The sequence below is a fragment of the Rhincodon typus genome, chromosome 11 (assembly GCF_021869965.1).
Source record: "Rhincodon typus isolate 14 chromosome 11, sRhiTyp1.1, whole genome shotgun sequence".
Taxonomy (NCBI): domain Eukaryota; kingdom Metazoa; phylum Chordata; class Chondrichthyes; order Orectolobiformes; family Rhincodontidae; genus Rhincodon; species Rhincodon typus.
In genome coordinates, this window is record NC_063342.1 from 68720168 (window position 1) to 68732395 (window position 12228).

Consider the following 12228-nt stretch of genomic DNA (forward strand, 5'->3'; position numbering starts at 1 on the left):
CCAGTAGAAATTGGACTTTTAGCACAGATTCGGTCTCACAGAATTAGCACTGAGACAGTAGTGGGGTTCTGCACCAAGTTACTGCGGTGCTGCGATCCGACTTAAAAGTTCCCGGGGATTTTGCACAATGAAGGAAAAGGCTAGTAGCCACGTAAAGGGCCACAAAACTGAACCACTGGGCAACGACAAGTGCAGCGAAAAGAGAGACAGAAAAATGTCGCGTGGGGGCGGGGGTTAGGTGCTCTCGAGGGCCACTTTGCGGGTAACCACCCAAGTATTCCCCACACCTCTTCCATCCTCCCACTGCCCAGGCCGCGGCTGGCTGAGGTGAGAGCTGAGTCGACGAGAGCAACAGCTGCTGCCCTGTTACCCCGTTCTTACCTGGCCGGAGAGATGCTCTCCTCAGAGCCACCAGCGGCCGTTCTCCTCAGCGACTTGGGGGGCATGATGTGTGGACAATGGTAGGTGGGGCTCGGCAGCAGCAACGGCAACCGTTCAGCTCGAGCTCAAGGCCACCGCTTTCGAATGTTTAAAAGGGTGCAAGATTCCAAACCAACAGACGCCACCACAGCCCGGAGACCGCGCCAAACTCACGCCGCTTCCGACTTGTGCGTCACTTCCTTAGCAGCGCCGCCAGCCCGGCAAAAAAAGGAGTCTGATTCTGGCAGCGGCGGGTCATGTCTTCGTGACATTAGCAAACGGTCCAGCTCCATTATACTTCCAAATGCTGACCATTCTAATTCCCAGGCGATGGCATTTACTCCGGTCGACAAAGACGATTTAAAAAAAACGAAAGAACTACGGATGTTGTAAATCGGGAACAAAAAAAAAACAGAAGTTGCTGGAAAAGTTCAGCAGGTCTGGCAGCATCTGTGTTGAAAAAAAATGCAGTGATGATTTTGAGGATTACAAAGGCTGAGCGATTTGAAATGGTCACCCCTTTGTTAGGAAGCGGAGGTCGAACCCCTCTGTTAATTAAAATCGAAACACAAGCCCGTAATCCATTAAGGCAGGAGTCGAGGTTCCCTTCTAATAATTAAACTGGAAACACTCCGAGAAGCTTGCCTCACCTCGCCTAACCTGTTAGAAGGGAGTAAACTTACAGAGAAGGGAGGTTAAATGAAAGAAAATCCCTGATATTTGCTTTATAAGTAACAATTTATTTATTTAACCCTAACAGTGAACAAATTGAACAATTCCCCCTTCACTACTAACTATTCCCTAATTGAACTAAATTCTACTGGTATGCTGTTCCAAAAATCACTAGTCCCACTTATATAAACCCAAGTAATAAGAAAATAATTTAAAACTTAGTATGTCAAAGTCTAAATACCTTTCTTCGGTTGTTTTCAAGTCGTAAATGTCTTTCTTCTGCTGATCCGGCTGTCAGGGATGTGAGGACTCTTAGTTGGAAATACTGTGGTACCTTTTATGGATAGATGGTGCTTTCTTAGAGAGCTTAGTGATTTCTTGTGAGAGCTAAATGCTTATTTCTCAGATGGCAGTTTGCTCACACTGATTTTGTTTTTTTTTCAAAATTCCTTTTCTTATATACCTTGGATGAAATATCAATTTTTTTTCCAATAGCATTGATCCGAGATTGTCAAAACCATCGGATTTAAATTCAATTTTCTTTCAATCGCTAAGTGCTTGTTTTAAATTAGTTGGCTTATTCCAGCTATTTGCCAAAACATCAAAACCAGCCTAAAGTTTCCAATCACACAGCCAATAGATACGTTTCAATTTCAGAACTGTCTGTACCCCCTTCAGCGACTTACATGTTCTGTATAAATCTCTAAGCTTAGAAAAGCACTTTACCTCTTAAAGGAGCCACACACGCCTTTTCCACCTATCATTTTTACAAACAAATTCTAGCTTCCTGTCTTTCAATTCACGATTACTCTATACAACTTCGTAACACCCTACTGATTTAGAGTCATCTACACTCGAAACGTTACCTTGCCCTCTCTCTCCATGGATGCTGTCTGACCCACTGTGATCTCTAGCATTTGTTGTTTTCAGTACAGATTCTGCAGTAATTTGTCTCAACTGATTCATGTCGATTTCATTAAAGTCTTTCCAAGTAGTGGAGTGACGGTGAAGATCCTATCAGACCAGTTCTCACTTTCCAGCCCACCAGCCTCCATACCCAAAGAATCATAAGCTGCCATTTTTACCAGCTCCAGATGCATAGTCCCATCCTCTCTTTTCCCTAGCCAGCATTCTGCAGGGACTGTTCAATCTGGGACACTCTGGTCCACTCCCGTTACCCCCATGGCAACTTCCAATGCAATCATGGAAGGTGCAACACTTGCCTGTTTAACCCTTCATTATCTAAGGCCCCAGACACACCTTTCAGGTAAAGTGGCAATTTACCTGCACCTCATTCATGGGAACAGCAGTAGATCATTCAGTCCCTTAACCCTGTTCCACCATTCACTGAGATCATAGAATAGAATAGCCTTTATTGTCACATGCACTTAAATGAGCGCAGTGAAAAATTTGTAATGTCACCTGTTGGTGCCATCTTAGGTACAGGGTAATTAAGTACAGATACTTGTCGTAGAATTGAAATAGTAGAAAAAAAAAGACTAGCATTGTAATACAGAGTTTAAAACTCCGGAATGAGAATAAAAAGTGTCTTTAAAGTACTCAAGTTATACCCCTTTTCTACCAAGTCCGCACCTACCAGGTTACAGAACACGCCCCCGCTCTGTCCTGTTCTCGGACACATACCCCGAGCCAGCCATGGCTGATCTGTGGCCTAATTCCATATTCCTTTGCTTAACAAAAAATTACCGTATCAGATTTAAAATTAACAATTGACCAAGCATCCACTGCTGTTTGTGGAAGAGAGTTCCAAACAACTACCATCCTTTGTGTATAGAAGCGCTTCCTAATGTCTCTTCTGAATGATTTGGCCCTAATCCTCAGACCATGACCCCTAGTTCTAGATTCTCCAACCAGTGGAAATCATTTATCTTTATTTACCTTTTCTTTTCCTCTTAATATATTGATGATGTTGATCAGATCACCCCTTAACGTTCTAAATTCTAGAGAAAATAGGCCTGATTTGTAAAATCTCTCCTCATAACTTAACCCCTGAAGTCCAGATATTATTCTTGTAAACCAACATTGTAATCCAATATATCTTCCCTAAGGTGTGGTGCTCAGATCTGCTCACAGTACTCCATGTGGCGTGTAACCAAGGATTTCCATAATGGCAGCATAACTTCTACATTCAGCCTTGTCAGTGTCAAGGCCAGCATGCAATTCACTTTCTTGACTATTTTGTGCATCTGTTCATGCCATTTTAAAAGATCTATGCACCGGAACCCTCAAGTCTCTTTGAACATCCACGGTATTTAACTTCATACCATTTAGTAAGTACCCTGATCTATCCTTTGTCAGTCCACAATGGATAAGTTAACACTTACTTACATTAAATTCCATTTGCCACAGTTTTGCCCATTCACTTAGCATAAAATTACAAAGGAATATTGATAGACTATCATCTACACTGAGTACAACGAAATCTAACTTTGTGTGATCAGCAAGTTTGGATACGTAACTTTTTATGTCATTATCCAAGTCATTCATAAATAATGTGAATAATTAAGGCCCTCACATAGACCTTTATAGGTCACCATCAGTCACATCCTGCCAATTTGAGTGCTTTTTGTTAATTCACTTGTGGGACATTGGCATCGCTGGCTAGCCAGCATTTGCTGCCTGTCCTTAGTTGCCCTTGAGCAGGTGGTGGTGAGCTGCCTTCACGAACTGTTGCAGCCCATATGCTGTACATTGATCCATAATACCCTTAAGGAGGGAATTCCAGGATTTTAACCCAGAGACACTGAAGGAACAGCAATATATTTCCAAGTTGAGATGGTGAGTGACTTGGATGGGAACTTAAAGAAGTGGTCATATGTTTTCAAGACCTATTATCCCTACTTTCCAACCCCTGCCACTCAACCAATTTCCTAGCTACGTCAGTACTTCAGTCTAGTTTACTGTATTTGCTATTCACAATGTAGTCTCTTCAATATTGGGCAAAAGAAACAGAGTGGATGCTTTCCAACATTTCTGTCTCAGGCCTGCTGCAGTGCTCCGGTGATGCTCAACACAAGCTTGAGAAACAACATTTCATCTTCCACTTAAGTGTCTTACAGCCTTCAGGGCTCAGCCTTGAGTTTAACAATTTCAGAGCACAAACATCTGCTTCCTTGTCTATTTAATCTATCCCCACAGCCCCAAGTCCTGTCACAAAATGGGTTGCTTTCTGCACTGCCAACCCACTTTCAACTACTCCTATTCCTCATTATCATCTATCTGGCTTCTCTTCTTCCCTGGCTTACTATTGACAGTCCCTTTGTCTAGCAACCCTTTTTTCTCCCCTCTGAGCTCCATCACCATCTAGCTGCTCACTCATCCCCCTCCACCACCTCGTCATAAACATAAGTACCACCTTTTTCTGGTTGCTTTCACTTTTTTTCACACAAAGAATGGTGAGTGTCTGAAATATGCTGCTAGAGGAGTTGGTGGAAGCAGACACAATAGGAACATTCAAGAAGGACCTGGACAAATACACGAAGAAGGTAATAGAGGGATACAGATCCTGTAAGTGAAGAGAGTTTTAGTATGGAAGGGAAAAATATGTTAGCTGTTCCTGTGTTGTGTTGATCTTTGTTCATTTCTGAAGTACTGGACTTGAAACATTAACTCTGCTTTCTCTCCACAGATGCATTCAGCCCTGCTGAGTTTCTCCAGCAATTTGTTTTTATCTAAACCATTTGCACTTAGATGAGAGTTAGCAGACCAAAGGAAGAGTCTGTCTGGTATTTCTAACCTCTCAAAATGGTCACACTAGTCTTGGAGATAATTGACCATGTTTGAGTGTATCTAAAGCCATTGCAGTTTTATTTAAAAACTTGAGTTTTAAAGTGGACAGAGTCACATGTCGCTAAGTTTGAGTTTACGTTTCCATATTGTGTAGTTCAAGAAGGGGAAGGACACTGTCTGTGTTTCATTTCTGAGTTCTAGTGTATTACCAGGTTGTGTGGAAGTTAGTTTATATTCTCACAACAAATATTCAATGCTTTAGAAAACAATGGAGGAGAGGACAGAGAATGGGCTATTGGTTAGCAACAAGGTACCTTACAACATGGGCAGAAGAACAGAACCTTTCAGGTGGTCAGTGTGTGTCCAGGCTTCTTTCAGAGAGAGAAATAGGAGAGAAAAGGCCTTCACCTGTGCCAGTGTTGTTTAGCAGTCTTAAGTAGCCAGACTGGGATTGTAATAACTCAGGAAACCCAATGAGAAAGGAAAATTTATTTATTGTTGAACACCACAATGTAAGCCAGAACTTGTGGCATATGTAGGCTAGTCCAAGCTCAGGACAGAGGTTCTGCAGATCCATTCTGTGTTATTCACACAGCTAAATGGCTTTCCCACGATGAAATCACTTTTTTTCTTGTGTTTTTAAACTATTAACTGCCACCAGTAAACATGCGTGTAGCCACAGGGTAATGATATGCAAAGCCCATTACAGGCATTACAAGGCGTTGAAAGTAAGGGGGTGGTGGGGAGAATGGGAAGGGGCTAAATAAAGCGCTGTGTCCCCTGCAGTGTCCACTCATCTCTAAAGGTATTGAAAGCCTTAGTGGACACCGTGTGCTGGGTCTTTTTCTAAAAAAAGAGTCTGGAAATGTTGTCTCATACAACTGAACAGCTTTCCCGCTGAGGGTCTGCTTCAGTTTCTTTTTTAAAAAAAGGATATCAACCACTACCAGTTTCATCATCTCATTTAGCCAATTAGTTATTTACATGCAGAATTTGTTACCAGTGATGCAAGTTATCAAAAGTGAGGGAGAGTAGGAAGTGACTAAATTAAAATGGAGTTGGAGAGGGAGATAAAGCACTATATCCCCCACTGTGCCTACCTCTCTCAAGACATTGACAGCATTGATGGAAACTGCATGCTCCCTCTCCCTGGGTCTGCTTTTTTAAAAATGATCCATTGGGTCACGGCAGTGACCTGGGTCTGCTTTATTTTCAGTTGTTTTCTAATCAACCTGTTCAAGTACAGCAGGTGGGACTTGAACCCATGTCTCCTGCCTCATACTATCATTGTATTATTGGCATTCAGCTGAATGCATATTTATTCTACAGCATTCCTCGTTTGCATTTGAATTGCTAATATCCTTTTCTTTCTCTGAGAAGAGTTCTGTTATCCAGCATTGATCTTCTACATTCAAAAAAAATTCCTTTTTAATGCCTTTTGTTTTGTTTTGGTTTCTTTACTTCCTTCAGCACACAATAAAGATCTAGTAAGCAGTTCCTCAGGTACTCCCTCACCATAGCACACACTCTACTGTCCTCCTCCTCATAATATGCTACCATTACTGTGTGCCTGGAAAATCAATAAAGGACATGCTAGCCTTGCTCACCTGCCTACCAGGTTGCCAAACTTCCACAGTGCCACATCTAGCTCTGATTATTCTAGAACAGGGTCAACTCCTTTTACATTGAGAATATAAGCACACAATTTTCCTTGACATTCACTGACCATCACCATTCACTGTTCCGCCCGCTGACTGCTGGGACGGAGATGAGGGCAAATGCCAAATGGTATCAGGTTGGATTTATTTTTGTATTTATAACCAGAAGTTCCATTCACAACTGCGTGACTTTCCCACCACCAAATCCTGTTTGTAGGATACATGGAACAGTCCCTCTTCCGCAGCTACACTGGCACTAACCCCCACCTCTTCCTCCACTAAATGGATGACTGTATCGGTGCTGCCTCATGCTTCCACGAGGAGCTTGAACAGTTCATCAACTTTACTAACACCTTTCACCCCAACCTCAAGTTCATCTGGACTATCTCCGATACCTCTCTCTCCTTCTTAGATCTCACTGTCTCCATCTCTGATGACAGTTTTGAAACTAACATCAATTTCAAGCCCACTGACTCCCACAGCTACCTAGACTACACCTCCTCTCACCCACCTTCCTGCAACAATGAGATCCCCTACTCCCAATTCCTCCCCCTCTGCCGCGTCTACTCCCAAGATGGAGCATTCTACTCCCGAACATCCCAGATGTCCTCTTAATTCAAGGACTGCAGCTTACTCCCTTTGGTGGTCGAAAATGCTCTCAACCGCATCTCTTGCGTTTCCCACACCTCTGCCCTCACATCCCCTCCCCGAAACATAAACAAAGACAGAATTCCCCTTGTCCTCACATCACCCCACTAACCTCCAGATTCAACACATTCTCTGCCACCTGCAATCTGACCCCACAACCAAAGATATCTTTCTCTTCCCACCCCTATCAGCCTTCCGTAGGGACCTCTCTCTCTGCGATTCCCTCATCCCCTCCACACTCCCCACTAGCCCTACCACTCTGGCACCTTTCCCTGCAACTGCAGAAAGTGCTACACCTGCCCCTACACCTCCTCCCTCACCTCCATCCAAGGCACCAAACAAACCTTTCATATCAGATAGAGGTTCACCTGCACATCCGTCAATGTGGTCTGTTGTATCCGTTGCTCCCGATTAGGCCTCTTCTACATTGGTGAGACTAAGTGGAGGCTCGGAGACCACTTTGTAGAGCACCTGTGCTCTGTTCGCGATAAACAACACCTTCCAGTCGCGAACCATTTCAACACCTCCCACTCCCTGGGCAACATGTCCATCCTGGGCCTCCTCCAGTATCACAATGACGCCACCCGGAAACTGGAGGAGCTGCACTTCATATCTGCCTTGGGAGCCTCCAACCCAATGGTCTCAATGTGGACTTTACCCATTTCAAAATCTCCCCACTCCCAGCCTCATCCCTGCCTCCTTGACCTGACACAACCTGTCCATCTTCTCTCCCACCTATCCGCTCCTCCCACCTCTTTGACCAATCCCCACCACTGCCTACCTGCACTCACCTATCACCATCCCACCTACCTTCCCCAGCCCCACCCCTCCTCTACTTATTTTTGAACTCCCTTCCGCCTCCCCCATTTCTGAAGAAGGGTCCTGACCCAAAACATCAACTTTCCTGCTCCTCTGATGCTGCCTGGCCTGCTGTACTCTACCAGCTCCATTGTGACTTTATTTTAGTTTTATTTAAAATAAACTAATGACCAACAATAATCAGCCAGTTATATTGATAAGCAAAGCCCATTAAGTGCAATGCAGTGGGGAGGGGTGGAGGGGCTAAGGAAGAATAGGAAGGCACTAAATCAAAATGGAGTTGGAATGGGGCAGGTCTGCATTTTTTTTAAAAAAGTTAACCTATTTTTCAAATCAACTTGTTCAGAGATGTTATTATACAGCTCTGTAGCACCTGACACTTGAACTCCTATTCCAAAGGTAGTCCAGCTGGGCAGGCTATTCCTGTTTCAAGGGAACTCTCACTCAACAATACCAGACAAGAGATTAATTAATGATTCCACATGGGCCCTAAAGGTGTTATCACATGCAAGAAAGAGAATTCCTAGTGGCTTAATATCAGTGAGAGAGAAACATTCCAGAAACACAAGGATACGCAAGAGCAGTTAAATAATGCATGGTTTTAAAAAAAAAGCTGTCCTAGCAGTTTAAAGGAGCTCCAGAATAGACAGTGAAGAAAATATCAACTCCAAGCAGAATTTACCAAAGTACAGCCATGCCAACTGACCAAGAAATGTTAAAATGAAAGTTCTCAGTGTAAAACAGGATTCTTTCTATCCCCAGTATCTAATACACTTTGACATTACAAGTACATTGGCAGCTTATGTTTAATAACTGACTATGTTAAACAAAAATAAAACCTATGGTCTATCAAATAAACTGCCATTCAATAACAGTGGACAATTCAGATTCCAATCAGCTGTGATCATCGCAGGTAGCGAAATACATTTTCCCTTGGATTCACTGGTGTAGTCACTGTTTAAACCTTAACATATTTGGTTGATACTGCTTTAAGTAGAAACTCATTGATAATATGTATGGAATCACAACATTGCTATGTTAATATAAATGGGTACAAAGTATCCAAATATTATTGAATGTTAAGTTGTGAATCATATCCAAAGTAATCAGGAGCACATGAATCAAAAGCAGCTGGTCAACACCTAATGTAAAAAATTTAAGCGACGAAGAAAACCTAATACAACAGGAAAAAAAAAGCAGACCCCAGGGAAAAAAATTCAATTTGACTAAAATGTTTCAGTGGAAAAGGGAAAGATACTTGCTGAGGTCCTCAAAATGCTATTCACCGTTGCAGCGCAAGTGACGCCTTGCCTCTGAACCAGAAGATCAAGTCCCTTCAAGTCAAAGAGAAAGTGCATGAAGGTTGGTGTTGTTTCACAAACACAGCATCAGCCCATGGCCAGAAAACTGAGGCATGGGTCAAGCTTTTAGCTTGAACAGATGTGTGCACAAAGTGGTCATCATATTTGCATTTAGTGTCCCCAATGTAGAGACCATATTGTGAAGTGCAATTACAACTGAAGTGCAAATAAATCATTCCTTCACTTGGAAGGATTGTTTGAGGCCTTGGCAGCCATTTGGTGAAAGAGGTGGTGTTCATCCCCTGTTCATATAGAAAAATTGACTAAGGGAAGGCAGAGGGATTGGGTGACTGAGGAGTGAACTAAGGTTTTATGTCCTAATTGCTGCGAAGTTGGGTAGAGTATTTGTGGATGGGAAGGCAGGACATTAGAATTTGATGTTTATAAATGATAGGGGGTGAAGACTGCATGGCCCTTTTAAAAGATGTGCTTATATTTCTGTGCTTACAGATTCAAATAAAAAATGTCTGTGTGCAGCTTGTGGGTCACAGGCGCACAGAGTTCCTGAAATTAAAACATTTGTATCAAAGGCTATATGGTTAGCAATCTAGGCAGCAATTTTGTTAGCAAGGCAACCAGTTTGAATATCAACCAATTAATTGAAACCATGAACTTCAAGATTAAAAACCAATTAAATTTAAATCTGGGTTTGACAACATAGGACCAATCCTATTGTGACATTGATGTCATCAAGGGTATAAAAGAGGAGGGCATTTGAAACTCAGTGTGACAGCAACTGCCATCTGAGAGAGTTAACAACAATCAGCTATAAAGAGGAAAATCACTGACTCTCTCAGAATAACCGTCATGTAACAAAAGGTACAGCAGCACTCTTAGCTAATATTCTTCACAAGAATACAGAGACAGGCATTCTGGACTGAAGATCAGCGGAGAAGACACAGATGTTCCAGAAGATGTATCCTGGTGGTAATTTTGAGAGACTAAGTTTCAATTTTTAAATTTTATTTATATTTAGTTTGTACTTGTATTTATTGGAACAGCATACCATTAGAATTTGGTTTTATTCAGGAATAGTTAGTAGCTAAGGGGAATTTGTTAACAGTTCAGTTAATTTGTTCACTGTTAGACTTAGTCTATAATCAACAAATCAATTTATGAGTAAAAGGACTTCATTTCACTTAACCACTGCTTTACAAACAGCCAGAGGGTGAGAGGAAGGTTATACCACTTTTCACAGATTATAGGCAGAGGCAAGCCTCTCTGGGTGTTTCAGTTTTAGTCATATAGGGGGAATGGCGGTCAACCTCCACTTCAGAACACTGTCAAATACTGAATTGAGCAGGGGTGGGGCAAGATACTGCATGAGATTGTTTGGTGTTTGTCATGAAGCTGGAGGACAAAGTCAAGTCACACGATACCAGCTTATAGTCCAACAGGTCTATTTGAAATCACAAGCTGTCAGTGCTGCTTCTCCATCAGCTGAAGTCAGGCGAAAGCGTGAGAGCAGAGATGTACAAAATGAACTGACACATAGGACCCTCCAATCAACCTTTCAGGGGACAGGGTAGATGTAAAAGGAATAGAGTCTTTAAGTAAAAGAGGATGTGAGGAAGGTTCATCATGCAATAGTTTTAATAGCAAGAACAGTGCACAAAAGAACTCAAAAGTTCAGACCGAATTGCAAGTTTCAGTATCATTACAACTGCAAATTTGATCATTCTGTCCAGAAATTCTTCATCCACACAAATCAGCTCAGCATGCAAGTGTAAAGTCCAAATAAAAACAGAAAGAATTGCGGATGCTGTAAATCAGTAACCGAAACAGAAGTTGCTGAAAGCTCAGTGGGTCTGGCAGCATCTGTGAAGAAAAAAAATCAGTTAATGTTTCGGATCCAGTGACCTGAGACGTTCCGAAGAAGGGTCACCGGATCCGAAGTGTAAAGTCCACCTATCTAAAAACCGAATCAAGTTCTTCAAATATTGTTTAGCCTCCTATTCTCTTAAAATATTCTGGGTTCAGAAAGTACATTATGAAGAAAACATCCATGGAATTCCATAGTGTACCTTTAAGCATCTTTTGGGAAGTCCAATCGAGTACTTTAATGTCCACAGTCTGAAATTGACAGTATTGCTACAGATATTACCAATTAAATCTGCTTATTTCCACAAAGCCACATGCAAAATTTTTGCAGTATACTTATACCAGTGCAGTTTTCTATGGAACTGTCTTTTTCTGCTGCAGACAAAAAAAAAAGTTATATTTTCTTTAGAATTATTTTGACCCAGCTTTTGAACTAAAAAGAAAGCAATCATGGAAAATTTATTTCTTTACTTCAAACAAAAAGGTTTTAACAATAGTGACAGGTATATACAAAGACCAAGGCATAATGAGGAAAGTACTCCATTTGCTGTTACAAACAAATACAATTAGCTTGCATAATGATAAGTTAGTCTTTCCACGTGAGAATATTTTCTTAAGGGCAAAAATTGTCACACTGTAGAATTTTTTCAAATTCTAATTTTTCCACAATTTGAAAAAAAGGCTAGGAGATGCATTTCAAAGGATTCAGCAGGTGAAGAGTAAACAGGGATCACTGACATACAAAGACACAAGATGCACATTTCTTTGAAATTTGATTGCAGAAACTACTTAGTACTACCAAGAATTCCTCAGTGAGCTTCATCTCTCATTTCACTTCCCAATTCTATCATGTACCTGGTCTCCCCGCTTTGTACTCATGCCCGACCGTCTGCAGTGGCCTTATCGATATGTTTGGTACTATGACCAGCTCCATAACAATTTCATTGCCCCTCCCTACAAATTATCCTTCAGTTCTTCAAAATTTGAGGATCACCACTATCTCAATACAAATTCTAATACACAGTTTCCCACTGCATTAAGCATTCCCTTTCCCAGTCTTCGTAAATGCCAAGCACCTT

General features: G+C 41.8%; 1 protein-coding gene across 1 annotated transcript in view; it reads right to left on the minus strand.

Moving 5' to 3' along the window:
• Positions 1-727, minus strand: part of LOC109937908 (retinoblastoma 1) — a 78109-nt gene extending 77382 nt beyond the window's left edge. Inside the window, exon 1 of the mRNA XM_048602533.1 lies at positions 382-727. Within this exon, the coding sequence (XP_048458490.1) occupies positions 382-446 (65 nt within the window). The 5' untranslated portion in view covers positions 447-727. The remainder of the gene's footprint in view (positions 1-381) is intronic.
• Positions 728-12228: the final 11501 nt, after the last annotated feature.